Source organism: Lissotriton helveticus, chromosome 8 (genome assembly GCF_964261635.1).
Source record: "Lissotriton helveticus chromosome 8, aLisHel1.1, whole genome shotgun sequence".
NCBI lineage: Eukaryota > Metazoa > Chordata > Amphibia > Caudata > Salamandridae > Lissotriton > Lissotriton helveticus.
The window spans coordinates 1,713,531,766-1,713,555,097 of record NC_136069.1 but is presented as its reverse complement, the minus strand read 5'-3'; the positions used below and the strand labels follow the sequence as shown (position 1 = coordinate 1,713,555,097).

General features: G+C 46.3%; 1 protein-coding gene across 1 annotated transcript in view; it reads right to left on the bottom strand.

The window, feature by feature from the left end:
- LOC144774145 (TRPM8 channel-associated factor 2-like) overlaps positions 1-23,332 on the bottom strand; it is a 92,193-nt gene that overhangs the window by 30,471 nt on the left and 38,390 nt on the right. Inside the window, 2 exon segments of the mRNA XM_078659164.1 lie at positions 17,996-18,235; positions 18,573-18,807. Of these exon segments, the coding sequence (XP_078515290.1) occupies positions 17,996-18,235; positions 18,573-18,807 (475 nt within the window).

Here is a 23,332-nt window from a genome sequence, read left to right as displayed (position 1 = left end):
ACCAGCGAGAAACATGTTGACCAACACACTTTAACAGGAGCACACAGACCCACAGAGTGGTACATGATAGCACCCTGTTACACTTCTTTAAATTAGGACAGGAGACCCCCAGAAAAAAGTTTGTCCATTCAAGGTACTCCGAACCCTATTTTAATTCACCACACAGCATCTACACTTCTTGGCCCCACACCCGCACTCATCTTACGGCAGTTGGATAGAAGATCTCCGACAAAGAGCCCCTTCTTAGGGAGCCCGTTGGGGATTGCACAGCCGCCCCAACGAGGAGCAGCCCAGATGGTAAAGCAAGACACCTGCAAGGGTGTGTGAGGGCATCATCATCCAACAAAAGGATCCCCACTACCACCCTTATTAGGGTACAGTGAGGACCTATCACTTGGCCTCTCCAAACAGCTACTTTCTTCTTTCCTTTTTTTGAGAGAGGAACAACATAGAACTCTTTTGTATAGGGATGAGAGAACCCTTCCTAAACTTCGCCCTAAAGTAGTCTTGGATTTTCATGTCAATCAGACTATTTCTTTACCTACATTTGTTCAGAATCCTTCTCCTGCAGAGAGATCTCTCCATACTCTTTATGTTAGGAGTTGAAACCTTAAAGGAAGTCAAAGCACTTTTTTGTAAACTATTGTACTGTACGGACAGGACTTTGAAACAATCTTTGCCTAGATGGGTTGTCTCCTGCATAATCATGTTTTATCAAAATGCCAGCAAATCTCCGCCAGAAAGACCTAAAGCCCATTCCACTAGATGTAAAACAGCTACTGCTGCATTACTTCGAATCAAATTGCTTAGATTTGCAAACTGTGACTTGGAGATTCGTCCACAACTTTACAAGGCACTACTGTCTTGATTTGGCTACTATTGTAGATGCCCAAGTCAGGCAAGCCTCTCTGAGGACTGTGTTTGCTTATTTATACTGTTCACTTTTATCCCCCCCCAGCTGAATTATTGGGGATGAGCTGGCTAATCTATTCAATGCGTATGATGATCAGTGGATGTTTCCTGAGAGAAGGAATGGTTTCCTAACTTTAATCCTAGCTCTTCTCGGGGGACTATCCACTGAAACCACAAGCAACCCTCAGTTCTCCTCGAGAGAAGACATAAAATAAGTTTAACACTCTAGATTCATAAAGAGCTGGGTAGAGGTCCTCCTACAGGGCATGATGGCACACTGGAGGTCTCGGTGCCTCAAAGCAGCAGCCGCCTAGTCTCAGTGCTTTCAACACCGCAGCCCATACAGCTGCATTGACATATATTTGATCTTCTCTCACTTTAAAAAGAAGCAAAAAGAGATTGTGAAATACTTTTTTCAAAGTTCTCTTTGTAATCTTTCAAGTGACTTTTAAAGGCCTACGCCATTTTTCTTTCACATTTTAAAGTCATTAAATAAAATGGCAAATATAGCCTGTTTTAAGACTGCAAAATGTAATTTTTGTACCCGAGGTAAGGTAAAGTAAATGTGACTTTGAAAGAACTGCTCTGGTGAAAAATAAATGGAAATCCAGTAATTGTATAGCACACGAATCACCCCCGAAGGGGTATCTCGGCGGTGGGGGCCGTTGGGAAGATGAAGCAAGCTATTGCCCAGAGTCGCATGGTGCTGGCCAGGCCCCTGCCACCGGAGCCAGGGATCAAACCGTGATCGCCAGCATCCAGCGTCAGCCGCCCTGGCCGTGGCGCCACACCTGTCCCCGCACGTGGGCGGAACTATTCATTGCTAATAATGTAAATGGCGATTCCCCTGGGAGAGAACTAGAATTACAGGTAAAAAACTACTCCTTTTTCCTGACCAGTTGCAGTTTAAGATTGTCAAGTAAAGGAATGGAATACAGGCCGTCTGGGGAATCTTCAGAACTGGCGTGTTTTAAATTTCGTAACAGATTCACATTAAATCCTCCTGTTATGTTTGTAGTCCTATTAGAAACTGTTTCAGGCCCTCCAACAAGGAAGTGACAGCTGCTGTATCACCAACAGTTGAAGGTGATCTAAAGATATTAATTATTAAATGTTGGATGCTGTTTTATCGATATAGCTAGATAGTATTTTGACTTTGTTATTAGTGTAGAGCAAACAATGTTAAGTTTAGTATTAATGTGTGGGTATCTGCTCACCTCCACCTTACAATCACTCGATGATGCTCTTTCTACTGAACCTTCATCCAGACGTCTCTTGTCCAGTGAGACTCTCTTTATTATCATTTGGCTCTTTAAACTCAAATACAAGTCTCCAATGCTTGAATTATTCTCTAGCGCCGCTTGTTACTCAGCCCACCTTTGAGTCTATTTATTATTTTAACCGATCATTTCAGTTCAGAATGTGTCTTGTCCACCACGCCACCGTAGACAAAGGCCAGCCCTATGGGAATCAGCCTCGGTCCGGCTCCAATAGGATAAGTTCATCCCAAGCTGCCAGGCAGGTCCCCTCCAGAGCACAAGCAACCCCAGATCTTGCCAGAATAGTTGTGGAATAGAAGACTTCAAGCGATCCAGCCATCACCGTCTGTTGTAGTGTATCCACCGGAGACACCCTGGTAGAGGGAGGGAGGGTGGCTCTAAGACTATATATTATCTCAGTCCTCCCACCTACATAGCAATATTTCTGTCCATGTACACATATACTAAATAATAAAATATTTTTTGAAAAGGTCTGCTTTGTGATATTGATTATTTATTGAGATATACCTTGTGAAAGGAAATGGAGAAGCCTGTTTTCTTTTGATGCATTTTTGTTTTCCCTTACTGTTTTCTTCTCCTAGTATCAGTTTTGTGTGTTTAGATCTCACTGTAAGTGTACACATGAGTGTTAATGTACTTTTCTTGTGTGGTTAGAGTTTGTGGATAAAAATGGACTCCTGAGGGCCACAGGTTATGTCATATGGGCCTAGATGTATCAACACTAAAACTTGCAATTTCCAAATTTGCAAATCATAATTCCTAATGTATGACGGTCTTATTTTTAAGATACCAGTTCCTGGTGAGTTGCAAATTGGCCTCCTTCATGAATATAAAAGGAAGGCTGCAACAGTTTGTCCCATTAGGAATCACAGCCCTCACAGGAATGGTGGTGTTCTAGGGTCAGCAGACCAGCATGACTTTGATTACTTTACAAAGCAGACATTTATTTTAAATGCAGCCTGCTTCCCTCAAAAGAAACTGGACCATGTTTAGAAAGAAGCTTTTATTTGTATTGTTTGTTTAAGAGGAGGCAGTAGTCCTCTTAAAGATTTTTTTGTCATTCACAAATGGAAAGAGATCCAAATGGGACCTTTCCCGTTTGCGAATGCATTTTCACTATACTTCTGTAGAGGGTAAAGTATTATTGGTTTGGGACCTGAATTAGGCCACAAAACATTAATAATTCCCATTACAATCTTGAATTTGGATGGAACACCCTGAACACACCCCTTGCAATCGTTCTGTATTCGCAATCCCAAATCCTGACTCAGTAATGTGTTACTGAACCACAGTTTGGCATTGATTCATACCAAAATGCCTGTGTGCATTTGCAAATGACCCGAGTTCGCGAATCGGCCACTTGCAAACACAACTAGGCTTGATACATCTGGCCAATGGTCTCTTGGGGTCTTTTTTTGGTATGACATACCTCCCTATCTGCAGCCATGCTGACATAGGCAAGGCTTGAGTTTTGCATCCTTTGAACTATTTGATGCATTTTGTGTCTCTTGAATTCTTCATGCATGTCCTTCTTTGGTAGTGCATGATTCCTGCATTGCCTTAGCTAGGTGTTTACACTCTGCTTCCCACCCAGTTACCCTTGTAATTCTCATGCCACAGTGGTCTCTACCTGATGACTGATATCTAGGAGCAGGTAGAGTGCATAGTGGCATTTAGCTGCAAGTCCCGAGAGGCAGTATTTCAGGTTTTGTGGTGACCTGTGATCCAAGGAAGGAGCTGTAAAAGGGAAAGAGGAAGGAAAATATTCTCAGAACAAACCTTAGACAAAATCCTAAACGTACTACTTTTTGTATTCACAGAATGCATTTAGTAGTAGTTAAGTTAGGATTTTGTTTTATAATGGAACATATATTATATTTTTGGAGATGTTACAGAGAGTGGTGGGAGTGTAGGGTGCGAGAATCAGGAGCTATGGGAGAGATCTAAGACGTGACATAGAATAGAAGAGGCTGGAAAACAAGGCCCCCTCGCGACCATCGCACGCCAACACAACCTGAACATCATCTCCTACGCCGATGACACCCAGCTGATCCTCTCCCTGACCAACGACCCCGACGCCGCCAGAGCCAACCTGCACGAAGGGATGAGAGAGGTAGCCGAATGGATGACGACCAGCCGCCTGAAACTGAACTCAGACAAGACGGAGGTCCTCATCCTGGGATCCTCGCCCTCCGCCTGGGACGACTCCTGGTGGCCCCCCGCCCTGGGCACCGCACCTAAACCGACGGACCACGCACGCAACCTGGGCTTCATCCTGGACTCCTCCCTCTCCATGACCAGACAAGTCAACGCCGTCTCCTCGTCATGCTTCAACATCCTGCGCATGCTACGGAAGATCTTCCGGTGGATCCCCACCGAGACGAGGAAGACGGTCACCCAGGCCCTCGTCACCAGCCGACTGGACTACGGCAACGCCCTCTACGCCGGAACCACCGCCAAGCTCCAGAAAAGACTCCAGCGGATCCAGAACGCCGCGGCCAGACTCATCCTCGACATCCCCCGACACAGCCACATCTCCGGACACCTGAGAGACCTGCACTGGCTCCCGGTCAACAAGAGAATCACCTTCCGCCTCCTCACCCACGCGCACAAAGCCCTACATGACCAAGGCCCGAGCTACCTCAACAACCGGATCAACTTCTACACTCCCACGCGCCTCCTCAGATCAACCAGCCACGCCCTCGCCGCCGTCCCCCGCATCCGAAGAGCGACAACAGGAGGAAGGTCCTTCTCCTACCTGGCTGCCAAGACCTGGAACTCACTCCCGTCCGACCTGCGCATGACCCAAGACCACCTCTCCTTCAGGAAGAAGCTCAAGACCTGGCTGTTCGAGCAGTAACGGCACCCCCCCCCCCTCCCAGCGCCTTGAGACCCTACGGGTGAGTAGTGCGCTCTATAAATGACTTGATTGATTGATTGATTGAAATTCAGTTTGTGGCACTTGAAGAGAAGATGACCTATATGCAACCAACAGCCTTCCATGGCGGATCCTGTATCCCACAGCCCAAGGTATTTACAGTGTTGGAACCCTACGCTATTGTATTTATATAGAACAGAATCACCCAGGATGATAATATCTCACCCCCTAGTATGACAAGGGTCGTCATCGTCTTCCCCATCAAGGGTTGAACGGGACGTCACATGGAATTATGGACTCCCTGGCTGCTCTGCCTCACAATGGGACGCTGAAGTCCTACAAGAAGTATGAAGCAGTAATACACTAGGGGGCATATGTACAAGGCAATGACGGAGCGCAGCTTTAGCCTTCTCGCGCTCTGTCACTTCTGAAATGCAGGCCGGCACTGTATTTACAACAATACGGTTAGCCCTGCGTTTCACCATGAGCTGGCAATAAATGTAGCCACCTAGCACCAACTCAGGCAATCTTGCACCATAGTGCGAGGGTGCCGTGCCTTGAGGGGAGTGATGGTTTATGTGCAGGAAGGTGTCCCGTCCTGCACGTAATCAATCATCAATGGTGTTTTGTAAATTCTATGTGTGCTGCAGAATGCAACCGTCATTCGTTTATAATGATTGTTTATGTGCAGGAATGGACACCTTCCTGCACATTGTGGAAAAGTAAATTTTGCCATGTTCTGTGTCCCTACGCCTCATCCATCATATGTTATGTGTGCATGACCAATATGCATATGTTATTCCCCATGCCCGATTAATGACGCAATTCCAGTTGTGTCCACCTCTAGTATGTTAGTTTCCAGTCCTCGTGAATACTACGAATATCAGGCCTATGTAAAGTTATGTTGCCACGTTTCCCAGTGTGCACGTTATTCCATAATAAAGTCCCCGTTTCTAGGCCTCAAAAGGGCCCGGACATCAGATTCAGCTCCTGTCTCCTGAAAGCCTCGCTGAGGAGCAGTACAGCCCCCACCTGTATCCTCGACCTTTCACTTACTTCCTGCCTCGCAGTGCCCGGTGCAGCTCGGCTCTGCCTCTGAGTCTGCCAAAAGTATGTTATAGTTCCAGCTATCAGTTCAGTCCTCCTTCTGCATTCTTAAGCTACTGAACTGCATCAATAGTTTCCGTCATTGTCTAGCCTATTCGGCTCCACGTTAGAGAAATACTGTATTTACTGGTCATTTAGTATTCTTCATCACGCACTACATGTAGAATAATGCATGGTCCAGCCTTAGAATCAAGTTAGCCTTTCCCTTCATGACTCCTAGTTTATATCAACATGTTCCCTAAACATCAGATACCAGATAGGGTTTAGGTACATGTCGTTCCGACCCTCCAGACTTTAGTCTCTGCTCCTAGCACAGAGTTCGTAGCCCCCAGCTTCTCCTAGTAACACGTCATTGCCAGTTTTCGCGCACCATTAGGTTAGAGGTCCCGGCTCCTTAGGTAGCCCCCTCCAATGTTTCCGCCCATTCATGACATATTCTGTTACGTTTGCATCACATGTCTATGTATACTCCCAGTTACACCTACTTTTACTGTTATCTCTCGCGACTGCTACGCGTCACGCCTTCTGCTCCACCCACTGTTACGCCTACTGCAATGTAATGCTATGTGTTTGCGCTATGTATATAAGTCAATGTATTGTTATTAAAAGTTAGCGCGCTCATCCCAGACCTATCCCCAGCAGCTGCTGGGTCATCCTATGCAGGTTGTCCTGATCCTGTCCTTATGCTGTAATAAACCTGCAGAAACTCCTACTACCTCGAATCTTGACTCTTATTTTATTGAGCTATCTGTTATGCTATAAGCCTAGTCAAAAATAGGGTATTATTTATTTATTTACCACATAATGGCGCCCGAACAGGGACTTGCCCTTTCCCCACGCGTCGGTGAAGCCACGCCGACCCCCTGACCCTCTGCAGCCGTGACGGAACCATACCGGCCACGTGCAGATATTTCTGCTTCAAGTATCCCTCAGGCCCACGGAGGAGACGGAGGAGGCGGTCCAGCATCCAAACGAGACGGTGGAGGAACGCGGCGAGTCCCGACCAGAGCCCAATCCGAGAGTCCAAGGTCCGAGGTATCCGGAGGCCCACCCGTAACTGAAGTCCGAAGTCCGAAGTCCGAAGTCCGTCGTCGTAGCAGTCCAGTCCCGTCCGAGGCTTTCCGTTCCGTGCTGCCCGGTGAGTACCATTGCTGGGGTAGTATCTAGACAGGGTCAGTCTAAATTGACTCCTGGTCCGTGGGTTGGTGGTACCCAAGCCCACAAACGAAGTGTTCACCTAGGTGGATACGGGTCTTGATGCGTTCCTTTATGGGACCGGTATGTTCCGTACTGTTACAGCAGTGCATCCAGTAACTCTAGTCTGTTCCGTTCTCGAGAATTCTGTTCTGTTTCTGTTTTCAGTATTTTCAGGTAGTATTCTGTTCGAACTGTTATGTTATGATATTGTTTAATGTATTTCCAATGTCGTGGTATGCCTGAATTGTTTTCCCAATTGTTATTGTTTTTCGTGTATTGTATTGTGTTCCGATTCAAGTTTAGAATGCCGCTTTTTTCCAAGTTACGTCAGTTAAAAACTAGAAAGGGTTTATTAGAGGAAGCAGTTCCTGTCCCGCCTAGGGACAGTCCAGGTCACTTTATGTATCAGAAACATGGCATAAGCGCCATAATGTATCTAGATTTATGGGTAGAGTATACCAAACAGTTAGAAGAAAAGTATAGATGGCCCGTATCGGGTACATGGGATGCCGAATGTATCATGCGAGTAGAAGAAGCATTATGGAAAAAGAAAGCCAGACAGTCACAGAAAGATGCCATCGAGTTATGGCGTAAGGAAGCTCATAAAAGAACGGAAAAGGAAGTCAGAAAGTCAGAGTTAAGTAGAGAATCCCAAGAACGAGCCCAAGAAAGAGAATTAATCGAGATAGGTGAACAAGTCAAAGCCGAACAGTCAGACAGACAGAGGCATGCCCTCATTAAGGGTATGTATCCTCTTCTTGCCGAGGGCTTGCCAAAAGCGACCCCAGAGGCATCCAGTAATTTCCCGCCACCATTAGTTCCGACCAAGCTACGTCATAAACCGACCGCAGCTGATATTTTTATTTCGTCCTATTTGGACGACACAGTCCCCGAATATGCAAATCCTGTTCGCGCTCCGCCAGTCCCTGCAAATCAGGCACTTCCCGCTCCTCCAGACACCGGAGTACCTGTTACGGTACCCCCGGTCCAGCCTACAGTTCCATTTCCCACTCTGCCAGGACGTAGAGCCTCAGTAGACGACTCCAGTCTAGGGGCCGCAGGAGGAGCTACTCCTCAAACCCCACCGCCACACAAACGTTTATCAGCACTCGAATTACATGCTCAAGCATCACAGCGTACTCCTAAAAGTAATAAGTCTGTCACAGAAATCAGACAAGCCCTTAACGAATGTGTCTATGATCCAGTTCCAGGCGAATATAATATGGTTTTATATTCCTTACGTGTAAGGAGAGTGACCGAGTATCTAGTCACCTTACCGAATATGAAAGAAGATCTAGACAGAATATATCGTTTCATCCGTACAGGGGATGATCCAGAAAGTATTGGCGAGATTATGTCTCAAAGGAAAGCCGAGATTCAGCTCATGATATTAAAGTTCCTGATCAATTGTCTAATAAGAGAACAAGACTACCCGTCTAAAGATTCCGCCGAAATGAGAATCCTGACAAGGTGGAGCGATAATATAGCCGAGGGTAAGCACAAGACCATCGGTGCTATGGAGAGTATGTACAAGAAAATACGTAAAGAAATAATAAGGTTACACGAACAGCGTAAAGCAGCACAAGTAAGCGAGAAAGAAAGTATCTCTGATCCTGAAGAGGAAGACGAGAATTCCGCCAGAATAGCGTATGTAGGAAAATCCAGATTTCCAGATCGTCATTTACGTCTAGAACACAAGTCTATTTTTCATCATCCAGCGCCAGAACAAGGTTCCCTAGAACAAGTATTTCAAGCTACCGATCACATTCTGAAATCACGAATCGGTTATAGTGAGTTAAGTACTATGCATGAACAAGAACTAGCCCGATCAGCAGTCCGATGGATTACTGATTCTACCACTTTTCCAGACGAAATAGTGGCACAAATGTTTCTGAAACTGCCCCCAGCCGAGCAGCGACTGGTGGGTATGTATATGATCCAGCACCTCATTACTTTGTATGAGGGTCAACATTCTGATCCAGGCCCGTTACACGATATCCTGAACGAGTTACTCCAGTATAGATGGAGAGGTCTAGGTACCGATTTAATTAGTGTCATTCTAGAACAGCGCCACAAATATAGAACGTTCCTGAACCCGCATTTTGTTCATGTCTCACCCCCAGAAAATAAGCCATTCTACATAGACAGACAGAATCCGTTACGAGAAGTCCACCCAGTCCAAGGGGCGGGTGGCGAAATGCAACGAGTGTTTGTATACACTCCGATTTCAAAGATGGAACTTCTTGAAATGAAGAAATTAATTCCCTGTCATGACAAAGATCCAGCAGGGTTCCATAGAGAATTAAAAGACATGCTCCGTATGGGAGAATACACTTACCCAGATATCATTAAAATGTTAAAAGTCCTGCTGCCCGCAGGGGTGTATGAAAAGTTAAAGGAAAAAGAATGGGAGGTGGGAGAGAAAAAGATCGATTGGGCAGCTCTAGAAGCTGAAGACAAGGCACGAGTACCAGGTACCGGTCTTGGAGATAAATGTAAAGAATTACCAGAATTACTGATTCAAGTTTTTCCCAGATTATTGACAACGAGAAAAGAAGACTGGGATGCAATCTCAGCCTGTAAACAGAAACAAGATGAAGATATTAGTGATTTTTATTCTAGGTTTGAAAAATGTTTCAGTATCAATAGTGGTCTCAAGACAAGTAGTGAGTCATACCCTCACCTTTTTGTTACTAAATTAGTCGAGAATTCAAGTCCACAAATTAAAAATCGAGTTTTGAAAGTCGAAAGCACCTGGCAAGCTAATACCCCGTCCCAGATGCTCCAGATGCTCCAGTATCACCAGAATAGAATCAGAGAAGAGCAAGAACACGAAAGAAAACGTATGAAAGACACGAAAATGAAAGTGCTAGTTGCACAGTCTGTTCCTCAAGACAGTCAGAAGAGGGGTCCGAATCAAGCCAGTCATCCTGCAGCTCCCGTTAAAGGGAACTGCAATTATTGTAAACAGCCAGGTCATTTTATAAACGAGTGTGCAGTTCTGAAACATAACATAGCTACTGGTAAGACTAAAGAAAGACCACGTCCGCTTAGACAAGAACAAGTTTCACAGATTCCTCAGCCACAGAATGCACAACAGACAGTTACAGCACCGCAGCCTATTGCTGCAACACAGCACGTTACATCGCAGATGTACCAGTATGCACAGTCTGAGTATCCAGAGTACCAGCCATATTCATGAAACAGCCTAGAGAGGGAGGTAGGCTTGCCTCTCATCGAGATACCTGTAGATCAAGAAGGTCCCTATGTTCACAGTCAAGTATTAGGGAAAGACAGAAAGTTTTTGATCGATACAGGGGCAAGTAGGACCACAATTAGTCACGCCGAAGTTCCAGGGGCTCCGCTCTCAGGCTCAAGAAATATTTCCCTTGGATTTTCAGGAAAGCCAATAGTTAATGAGATATCTAAGCCAGTTACTCTAGAAGTAGGTCCATTGTCCCGTACTACTGATCTGTTACTTACTAAGTCATGTCCAGAAAACCTATTAGGCATTAAGACACTGAAAGAGTTAGGTGCAGTTATTTGCTGTTCCCCAGAGGGAATACGTCTGTTCCTACGTGACTTCAAGGGTCACTATGTATTACGAGATTTTGATTCAAGATTGTCTAATGTTCCACAGCATTTATGGGCGCAAGGTCCAACTGATGTAGGTTATATGCAAATCACACCCCATCGTGTGACTCTCAAACCAGGTGTAGTGTTACCCCGAATCAGACAGTACAGATTGCCACCTGAGGCTGTAGCAGCCTTATCCAAAATTATTGACGAGCTCATGGCTCAAGGAGTAGTTGTAGAAACTGACTCCAATGTATGCAATTCTCCGATCATTCCAGTCATGAAACGTACTGATCCAAATGCACCCCCAGTATATCGATTAGTGATTGATTTACGAGAGCTTAACAAATGTATTATTCCGCAGTACCCAGTTGTTCCAGACATTTCTTCCCTGTTAACAGCCATTGATTCCGAAGCCATGTTCTTCACTGTCATAGACCTCAAGAATGCCTTTTTTTGTGTTCCAATTCATCCAGACAGCCAGTTTCTTTTCGGATTCTGTTTAAATGGAAGGAGCTATATGTTTACACGCGCTCCTCAAGGTTTCACAGAAAGTCCTAGTATTTACAGTCAAGCACTTAAGAGACAACTAGACAACATTCACATGCCAACTGACACTGCCCTGCTCCAGTATGTCGATGATCTACTGATCACAGCCCGTTCTGAACGTGCTTGCGAGCGAGCATCACTTACAGTTCTGTATTTTCTAGCCGAGATGGGGCACAAGGTGTCACCTTCGAAGCTTCAATTCTGTGTCCAGCAAGTGGTATACTTAGGACACTTGCTGTCCAAGAGGGGTAGGCAGTTGACACCCGACCGTATCCAGTTAATAGCGAGTCTTCCCCAGCCCAGAACCCAGAAGGAGGTACGTGCCTTTATCGGCCTTACTTCTTATTGTAGACAATGGATTCCCCAGTATGCATTTCTAGCCAAGCCTCTGATACAGTTAACGACACAGGAGGCAGCCGTATCGACTGTCCTCCCTTGGACATCTGACCATACACTTAGTTTCAACGAGTTAAAGAAAGCCCTATGTCAAGCTCCAGTTCTAGCTACACCGAACTACAGTAAGCCTTTTACACTTTTCGTTACTGAACGCGAAGGTACAGCATTATCTGTTCTTACACAAGATCAAGCAGGACAATACAAGCCCTGTGCTTATTTTTCGAGCACATTAGATCCAGTCGCCCAGGCGTTGCCTGCGTGCCTCAAGTCAGTTGCAGCCACAGCACTAGCTATCAGACAAAGTGATTCCATAGTTTTAGGACATTCCCTGACAGTACAAGTCCCACATTCAGTAGAAGTTCTTTTAAACCGAACACAAACTCAACACTTGACGATTGCACGTTTAACAGGTTATGAATTGACACTGTTCCAGCCACACATAGAAATCAGACGCTGCAACGTTCCCGACCTGACACTTTATGTGGATGGTTCATGTATGAGAACTAGTACAGGAGAACTAGTAGCCGCGTATGCAGTGACTACTGACACTGAAGTTATTGAAACACACCGTATTGATACCCTGTCCGCTCAAGCAGCAGAGCTAGTCGCTCTGACACAAGCCTGTATACACGCCAAGAACCTGAAAGTTAATGTTTACACAGATTCACGTTACGCATTCGGAGTTGTACACGACTTCGGAGTGCTCTGGCAGGAGAGAGGTTTCATGTCTTCTCATGGAACCAAGATTCAGCATGGTCTCCTTATTCAAGCCCTGTTAGATGCCATACATTTACCGGCATCCATCGCTATCATGAAATGCAAAGCACATACGAAAATTACAGACATTATTTCCCAAGGTAATGATCTAGCAGATCGCACAGCCAAGCTTACAGCACAGACTCCAGACATTCCAGTTAATCAGACACATACTCCAGATCCGATTACATGCATGACAGTTAAGGACCCTACACAAGATGTCATAGATATCCAGTTACATGCTACTCCCGATGAAATCAAGAAATGGTCTGAACAAGGAGGGGTCCAGACAGATCAAGGATGGTTAACGAAGGGTAGAGCCACATGGTTTCTCCCCGATTCTATGGTTCAAGTCATTATCAATACCGCACATAGTCCAGCACATTTAGGAGAAAAAGCTATGTTAGACAGTATCCAGAACATTTGGTTCAACAAGCATTTACGAGCTGCAGCCAAGCAGAAAGTCCGCACCTGTATGATATGTTGTCAGTTTAATCCAGGTAAAAGTGTCCCGGTGGAACAAGGTGGTTTCCAGCCCCCTGACCACCCTTTTGAAGTCCTCCAGATGGATTATATTCAGATGGAGCGATGTCGAGGTTTCAAGTATGTCCTTGTAGTAGTATGCGCTTTGTCCAGGTGGACAGAAGCATATCCAGTCCCAGATTACACAGCCGCGACCACTGCCAAGCAGTTGGTTCGTGAATTTTTCCCTAGGTATGGACTCCCTAGAGTCGTATATTCTGATAACGGTCAGCCATTCTCCTCAGAGTTAATGAAGCACGTTTCCCTTTTGTTAGGGTACCAGTGGAAGTTCCATTGTGTACGCCATCCTGAAGCAGCCGGTCTAGTCGAAAGACATAATCAGACCCTGAAAATCCGTATTGCCAAAGTCTGTAAAGAAAAAGGTGTGGACTGGCTAGTAGCTCTGCCAGTCGCTTTGTTTTATATGCGCATGGTCGCACATTCCAGATCAGGTCTGTCCCCGTATGAGGTCGTATTCGGCCGCCCCCCTAACATGTGGGGTACTCCTAGACCCCGAAGTATTACCGATGTTTCATGTAATATGCTGACAGATTACCTAGCTTCCTTGATGTCTGCCCTCAACTCATGTCGTTCACAGGTTGCTGCCGCCTTTCCAGACAATACCGAGGTGGCATCACATGAAATCGTTCCAGGCTCCCTAGTGATGGTCCGGAATTTCGACAGATCAAGTCCGCTGGAACCTCGTTGGAAAGAGCCACGTCAAGTCCTCCTGACCACCCGTACTGCCGTCAAGTTGGAAGGCAGAAAAGGATGGATCCACCTTTCTCATGTTAAACTTTTTAAAGGATTGAAACCAGTTTCTAAAAACATTTCCAAGGATTCCCAAGATTCTAAAAACTGCCAAGACATTGTTTTAAAGGACTGTCCCGCACAAGACATTATTACAACCCCTCCCTTGTTAGAGAAAACTCCGCAACAGGAGTATAAGTTAAAGCTCAGGTCTAGTAAAATAAGTCAGTCAGTTTGATTGTATAAGTCCTCCCCTAGGTGAAACGGTTAGATTGTTTATGACATGTATAAAATAGACCCCCATAGTGAGAGAGTCAGTCAAAGTTCAATCAAATGTATCGTTTTTCTGAGTTTCATATTATTCATCAGCATTTTGATTTCCTGCACCAGCTATGCGTTCTATCTGTATTTTCCAGTTCCTCATGTAAATATGTCTGCTAATACTACAGTAGAGCACACGTTTAGTGATCTGCCTCCTCACGAATATTCATACCGCCTCGCTATGCGCAACAATTCTTTCATCCGTATGTTACATTATTCACACCAGACCAACAATGCCACTAATTGTTGGGTGTGTGGTCGACTCCCCCCTTTCCAGACACCGAAGGGAGTTCTGCCACTCTTTCCTTATCCATTCTCACACAATGGTTCGTGTGGAGCATGGTCCACGTTAACGTCATCCTCAACAGATATGTCTTTTCTTAACAGTACTTGTTTCCCAGACAAGCAAGGTCTTCCCCACAGAACAGGTTTAGATCTAGAAAATGAAGTATATAATTTAGGTAATTATTCGTCGAATTTCATGGTCCTGAATGTTCAGTCTGATACTACTCCAGACTTACCTGCTATTTCAGTACTACCAGTCAAAGGCGAATTATGTGTCCGTAATTATGGTTCTGTACATGTAGGACATAGTGAATGTACTACTGTTATCCAGTATAGTGACAGTGGGAAATCTGTTTTCAAAGCTTCACGTCATTCCTATTTTATTTGTGGTCAAACTGCATATGTCCGTCTGCCCCTCGATTGGGAGGGAACCTGTTACATTGCCTTCCTACTGCCACCTGTTTTCCTAGCCCCATCTGATTATCACAGAAACACACATCTAGTACACATTAGACATAGAAGGGAGTCCCCAATTGTCGATTATACTGAAACTACTCTAGAACAGTATACAGATTTCAATAAAGGTTTCTTCTTCTTTGTAGGACCTGTCCAGAATAGTAAACTGATCCGTAGGTTAACAAGAACCCTTGAAGCTGTAGTAAATGAGACTGCCTCTGCTCTAGGTAACCTAACCGAAGAACAATCTGCTATGAGATTTGTCGTTTTGCAAAATCGTCTCGTCCTTGACGTCATACTGGCCGATAGGGGCGGGGCCTGTAGAGTCATCGGATCTAGTTGCTGCATTTTCATTCCAAATAACGCGCCGTCTGTTTATTCAGCTATAACCAGACTCCATAAAATTGCCCATCTGTTACACCAAGATCCAGGCACCTGGACATGGTCCGGTTGGTTCTGGAATATAATTTCCGCCTGGGGATGGAAAGTCCTGTCCTTTCTAAGTATAGCAGTAGCGATCATATTTAGCTGCTGCCTCTGTATACAATGTGGCCCTGCGATTTGCAGCATGTGTGCTACCTCTTGTATTCCTAGTCCCAAGCCCCGTTCTAAGTCCCGTTCCAGGATAATTCGAGACGAGCAAATGGTACTGTATGAAATGATAGACGGTATCATGAAAATTGATGTTTCCTGATGGAAACGTAGTGACAAGGAGGGAATGTGGAAAAGTAAATTTTGCCATGTTCTGTGTCCCTACGCCTCATCCATCATATGTTATGTGTGCATGACCAATATGCATATGTTATTCCCCATGCCCGATTAATGACGCAATTCCAGTTGTGTCCACCTCTAGTATGTTAGTTTCCAGTCCTCGTGAATACTACGAATATCAGGCCTATGTAAAGTTATGTTGCCACGTTTCCCAGTGTGCACGTTATTCCATAATAAAGTCCCCGTTTCTAGGCCTCAAAAGGGCCCGGACATCAGATTCAGCTCCTGTCTCCTGAAAGCCTCGCTGAGGAGCAGTACAGCCCCCACCTGTATCCTCGACCTTTCACTTACTTCCTGCCTCGCAGTGCCCGGTGCAGCTCGGCTCTGCCTCTGAGTCTGCCAAAAGTATGTTATAGTTCCAGCTATCAGTTCAGTCCTCCTTCTGCATTCTTAAGCTACTGAACTGCATCAATAGTTTCCGTCATTGTCTAGCCTATTCGGCTCCACGTTAGAGAAATACTGTATTTACTGGTCATTTAGTATTCTTCATCACGCACTACATGTAGAATAATGCATGGTCCAGCCTTAGAATCAAGTTAGCCTTTCCCTTCATGACTCCTAGTTTATATCAACATGTTCCCTAAACATCAGATACCAGATAGGGTTTAGGTACATGTCGTTCCGACCCTCCAGACTTTAGTCTCTGCTCCTAGCACAGAGTTCGTAGCCCCCAGCTTCTCCTAGTAACACGTCATTGCCAGTTTTCGCGCACCATTAGGTTAGAGGTCCCGGCTCCTTAGGTAGCCCCCTCCAATGTTTCCGCCCATTCATGACATATTCTGTTACGTTTGCATCACATGTCTATGTATACTCCCAGTTACACCTACTTTTACTGTTATCTCTCGCGACTGCTACGCGTCACGCCTTCTGCTCCACCCACTGTTACGCCTACTGCAATGTAATGCTATGTGTTTGCGCTATGTATATAAGTCAATGTATTGTTATTAAAAGTTAGCGCGCTCATCCCAGACCTAGCCCCAGCAGCTGCTGGGTCATCCTATGCAGGTTGTCCTGATCCTGTCCTTATGCTGTAATAAACCTGCAGAAACTCCTACTACCTCGAATCTTGACTCTTATTTTATTGAGCTATCTGTTATGCTATAAGCCTAGTCAAAAATAGGGTATTATTTATTTATTTACCACAACATAAACAATCAATGGCGTTTTGCTGTGTCCATGCGTGCTGCACAAGGCATCACACATGGAAACAGCAAAAACGAGGACAAATAAAGCACTTCTCCTTGTTTCGCCAGGATAAGACCAGGTTTTTGCTGGTCCTGATTTTGGCGCTGCCCCAAATTTACGCCACCCTTATCAATAGGGGGCAGCGGCAAAATCAATGGTTGTTGCGGTGGAACGCCGACCACAACACCAATTGTCCGCCTCTTTCCCGCTAAGTATAGCTTGAAGAGGGGCCTTATTTACAAGGTAGTGTTAAGCCACGTTAAGTGAAAAGTGACGTTCTGGTGGTGTTAGGGGCTTGTAAATAAGCCCCCAGAGCTGTGTGCAAGGAGTGGGCTACCTCTCTAGTATCTCATTTACTAGTTCCCTGCACCTGCAAGAGTGATGAGCTGGTCTGACTCTCAGGCGCTGCTGGTCTACCCGGAAGAGATACGGAGAGTGGTGGGTGAGCTGGTCGGTAAGGCATAAAGTAGAACAGAAAGAGCAGGAAAAGCAGAGATTGAGAATCAGTTTATGGGACTAAAAAGAGATGGACTCCTTGCACCTGATACCACTCCAACCAAACCGTCCATGCAGCCTGTGTGAATAGATTCCAAAGTTTGTTCATTGTCAAGTACCAGACCTTTGTACCCTCAAGGGCGTTGTCGGCATAAGCACAGGTGTAGCTGTATTCTGTGGTCTTGGGTGGAGGGCCATTTTATCAATTGAAATAATCGAAGTGATTGTTGAGCTGTTCCTCAAACTTATCCTCAAACTAGACATTCCTCCAACCCCAAGGAGTGGGAATTAAAACCAGCTCCTGCAAGCTGGAAGGTTGCCTATACTTAGATCTAAATATTATGAATGCTTGTTTGCTGTCTCTCTAATCAGTGATTACAAAGTCCCCTTCAAATCAGAGAATGTTTGAGGAGGCAAGTGAAATGTGCACCATCGAATAGCCAAAGCGCACAGCGTGTGAACTCTCGACTCACCCTGCTGTGTGGCATGCACTGGTGCCACCTGTGAGAGAATTGAAGCTGTCGTGTGCAGGGCAGATGTATGTGGGCGCAGTACTTACCTCCTGATATTTGGACATCTGTCACAATTCCCTCCGGCCTCAAGAAGGGGAAAGGGATGGCCGCCAGCTCAGCAACTGCTGCCATCATGCGGTCCCACAAGGACATCAAGGAGCTGGGCTTCTCCACTGCAAGGGCACACTCTGCAGGGACGGTGAGGATGATGTTCTCAGTGGCAAACTCTGCCCAAGGGGCAGGGTAGTTCCGCACAGTTTCCAGCCAGTCAGAATCAGTGGTTTCTCCTGTAGAAGATTCAAAGATGACATAATGTACTTGTTACCCAATCAGAACACCAGGGCTACCTTGTGCAATAGACAGCACCCCAGTTCAAATCTCCATGCCTCCAGAGGACTTCAGATCTTCTAAATAGGTGCTGGAACTCTCACATAAATATGGCGGAAATGCCATTTAGTCAGGTCTCCCTAACTCCAGAGTTTCACCCATCCAAGTGAACCTTCATGCAACACTCCCTTCTTCTAGTAAACAATTAAGTAATCAAACCACATAACCACCACTTGTTGAGCAGAGTAGAGGTGCTTATGCTTTATGTCCTACTCAAGGTGTTCATATCGTACTCACCATGCTTGTAGAAGGGTGCACGCACTGCCCCTGTGACAGTGATTGACAAAAGTCCAAGCTGGCATCTGCCTGGCACCAGGATGTAGATGAGGCCGCCCCACAGGGTGGAGATGGTCATCTTCTCGCTCTTAACCTGGTAGACTTTGGTGACCGTTGGCGGCCGGAAGAGCTGCTGTCTCTTGCTGAGGTCATCCTCTTTACCACTGAGGTTATCCGTATGGCATCCAATCTGCACCTGTGAGGTCAGATAGGTGCAGTCAGCATGTGTGAACAAGACATTACTATCATTTTTGTCAATCATCCAGAGTGGAGACCAGTGGCCCACATTATTTTTCGATAGTCAACTCTATAAAGAAATGTTGTCATTGTATAGGATTCCTATATGGTTAAAATTTACATCAGTCAATGCGAAAGGGGACTAGTGGATCACAGACACATTAAGGCAAGTGTGGGAAGGGGGGTCGGGGAAGGAGAGCCGTCACAAGTATAAAGGTGTCTTTAACCGGGTTTTTATTAAGTATGTCTCTACCACCGGTTGGTTTATAAGCAAAACAAGGATAAAGTACAATGAACATAGGTCGGGAGTCCCTTTAGCGGCGAACTGTCGAGGTCATCACTTCCAGTCTTTGCCTCGAGGAGAGAAGGCCGGCTTGCTCCAGGGATTGATACTCGAGAGAGAGAAAAAAACAGAAAAGAGCCACGTTAGGGCCGAGACCAATATATACAAAGATAGAGAGGGGGGTAGGGTAGTGAGGGAACACCAGGGTACTACCACCGTCTGTAACCGCCTATCTGTGCTGGGTGACAGGGAACGGCGAGAGTGTCCACCCTCAGGCTACCCGGTCCCACCCCGTGAGAAAAACAACCCTTGAAAACGCCCTCGTACCTTGTGTAGCCACACTTCTCCCTTGGAAGTGTGGCGGGGCGGCTCATGGAAACGTTGGCCTCCTGGCTTGTCGACTCTCGGCTCCAGGGGGCTCAACAGCGGTTCGACGACGGTTCCTCCTTCTTCTTCCTTGGCGGTGTCTTCCTCGTCTTCCTGTTCCGTTTCCAAAGGATCCGCGCTGCAGTAGGGAAACGGGGCTTCCTTAAACGCCCCTAGCTCCCGTGATTGGCCAGTGGAAGATGACGTCCAGGCGCCGGAGTGGTCGGGTGTAGATGCAGTCGGTGGGAACGCCCCCAGCGTCATGGAGGCTGGACACTGAAACTGACGTGCTGGAGGCAGGGCCGGGGAAGCCCACGAAACGTCACAAGGATCCTGCGGATGGGGTGTAAAGGAAGAGACGTTAGCAGGCACACCCCGTCCGATTGCGTCAGGGAGCTCGTCCAGGTCAGGGAGCCCGGCTTCGTGACAGCAAGTTAATGGAATGCATACCTTTGGGAACCATGTGTATGGTACTGTTGGACTTGGTACTTTGTGCAGGGTCATCCCTGAACTTTTTGCCTTCCTCCTATATTTTGTCTGATCTGTGCTTAAGTGCATATTCTCTCCCTATGGTAAAATTGATGTATGGATTAGTGATTCTATGATTGGTTGGTTTGGTTTACTGGTCAGACCCTAGTACAGTGCACTGAGTGTTCCCAGGACTTGTAAATCCAAATGCTGCTGGTGGGCTTGCAGCACTGATTGTGCCACCCACAGAAGCAGTGTTGTAAAATGTGTCTAAGGTCTGCCAATGCAGAGCCTGCGTGCAGTCTGGTACTGTCATGCTGACTGGGCAAGTGCACCCACTTGCCAGTCCCTAAACCTTCCCTTAACTTCATATTAGTCACCCCTATGGTAGGGCAGGGTGCATTGTAAGCATAAGGTAGGGCAAGCCCTGATGTGTGTGGCATGTCCTAATAGTGAGTTACAGCCATCTTCATTTTTTACTATTGCAAGGCTACCTGTTCTCCATAGGCCAGAATGGACTGGTAGAATTATTACATTTTATAATCCTAACTGACTCAGGGAACATGGTAGAAATTCGAGTTTAGTATGTCTGGACTCAGAATGATAAAATCCATCTTTTAGTGAAGTTGGTTTTAACATTCTGTGTTTGCAAATACCACTTTTAGAAAGTAGGTATTTGCTTGTCTAACCTTTCAAGCCTGCCTCTGCGAGGTTGTGCATTCCCTGTCTGGAGTTTGAGTGACAGGGCTGGGGGATTCCAGGAGACAGAATGAGTCCAACCAGTGGTGAATAGAGAGATCTGCATCTAGATAGGAGGGAGGAGTTGCACCTGGGACCTGAATAGGACTGTGCCTGCCCCCCACAGTGCTGGCACCACCCCCTGTGGTGCGTCTGATGTCTTTGCCCTGCACAGTGAAAGACGAGAAGGAATCATGTCAACAAAGTGCTCCAGGGCTGTGCTTTCCCTCCTCAATGCTGGCTCCACCTCCTGTGGGGCGTCTGATGTTTCTGCTCTGCACTGTGAAAGGAAAGAAGGAGTCATGTAAACAGAGTGCTCCCGAACTGGTTTGGACTGGGCAAAGGCCCCTTTTCCCTCAGAGGACAAAGGATTTGGGGGTATACATATTTGGACCCTGATCCCAAGAAATTAGATCACTTTTGGACTACAAGAAGAAACGTTTACTGAGGAGACGAACCTGAAGAAACTGAGGAGAGACTATTCCCAAGCTGAAGTGCTGCTCGGGGGATTGGCCTGCAGTGGTTGCCTTACTGCCAAAGGAAGGAGAAAGGAACTTTGTAACTTTGCTTTTAACTTGTGAAGGATCTCCAAGGGCTTGGAAAAGAGCTTGCCTCCTGCTGAAGTCTCAGGGACAACAGACTTCACCCCCAGCTCCCCAGAGTTCTTGTGGAAGTGCCTGCTGCTGTTTTGGGCCTTCTGAGGAACTGCGTGTCGCAAGGAGCTGGAGGCGTGATTCAACGAAACGAAGCGTGTCGCTGCTGCTGCCATCGCTCTTCTGAACAAGGGTGTCACCACTGGAGTTGTCGCACTGCACCACTTCGAGAGAAGCGTGCCGCAACGAAAAGGAAGCGTGTCGCCGTGGCTGCTGCCTGCCGTCGCACTTCTGAACATGGCTGTCGCCGCTGGAGTTGTCGCACTGCACCGCATCAAGAGAAGAGTCTCGCAATGAGGAAGAAGCGTTTTGCCATCGCTGTTGCTGCCATCGCACCTCTGAACAAGGGTGTCAGCGCTGGAACTGTCGCATTGCACCGCATCAAGGAAAGGGCCTCGCATCCCCTAGAAACACGCTGCCGTCAGAGCTGCTGCCGCCGCATTTCTGAACAGGATGTCACCGCTGTAGTTTTTGCTTCGTGCGAAAGCTTCACGCATCGTGGGAGAAGAGTGTCGCAGCTGAAGCTGTTGCCATCGCACTTCTGAACATGGGTGTCACCGTTGCAGTCCATGCATCGAACGGAGAACTTCTCATATCCCGGGAGAAGCGTGCCGCATCTGGAAGATCTTTACGTCTTTATTGCACCTGAACTTTGCCGCATTGCCATCGCTGTGACATTGCTTGTCGTGGAAGCACAACGCATAGTAAGGTACATTGACGCAAAGTGTTGCATCTTAAGAACTGAACTGAACTAAGCTAAATCTACCATCTTAAAGTAACAGTATTGTGTATTTTGTCATTTATGGTCTTGTGGTAAATCTTTATAAAGTATACTTATTTTTGTCACTGGGTTACTGTATGTGGTCACAAATGCTTTACACACTGCCTCTGAGGTAGGCCTGTCTGCTCGTGCCAAGCTACCAAGGGGGTGAGCAGGGGTTATTTAGGAGTGTACCCCCTTATCCTGACTAGAGGCAAGGGCCTCTATTTGTCACAAGTACCTACCTGGGCCAACTAGAGACCCCCAAATCTAACTAACAGTTATATTGACATGTAGATTTGTAAAGCCCTTAATTACACAGAAGGGTAACTATTCAAAAGGTAGGTCTTCTGGTTCTTGCAGAATCCAAGAAGTAAGAAGGAGGCTCTTATGTGTCTTGCCAGGTCATTCGATGCATTAGGAGCGATGGAGCAATGTAGGAAAAGATTCACCTTCAGGATCTAGTTTTCGGTATTCGAGGCATGTGCGCAAGTAGGAGTTCAGACAAGCGGAGGTGTCTGGGAGTTTTCCGAAAGCAGACGTGATTGTAGCGGTATACTGGGCCAGTGTTATGCTCTGCCTTGCAAGTGTGGATGAAGAGTTTGAATTGTACTTGTTTGAGTATGGAGAGCCAGTGGAGCTGCTTCAGCTGTTGTAGTGATGCAAGTGCATCATGGAAGGTCGGGTTAATCTGGCTGAAGATTTCTGAATAGTCTGCAAACAGTTTTTTGTGATCTCTACAAAGAAGTGTGTTCGAATATCCAGTTCCCATGGCGTGAGTGATGGTTTTCCGGATGCTGATTGGGGGCTATTTGAAAATCTTCCTCTGCATCCTCAGGGCATGGAAGCATAAAGCAGGGACAGCTTTGACTAGGGTGGTCAAGTCAAGTTTGGGGATGATGATGTGCCTGAGGTTCTTGGCATGCATTGTGAGGAAGGGATAGGTCTTAGCTCTGTTGGCCACCAAGTTAAGTCCTATGTAAAGTGGTCTTCCCAAAGATTACAATTGCACTTGTGTCATTTTTCAGGTTCAGACAATTGACACACTGGACAATTTCATTCACACAGGCATTGAACTTGATCCGGGTACTAGGAATCTTATCTGTGAGGGAGCAGGAGAGGACGTTGATGTTGTGAGAGTGGATGATGCTGGCTAGAGGGATCATGTGTGCGTTAGAGATGGTCAGGCTTAGGGGAAGTTCCTTGCAGAACTCAG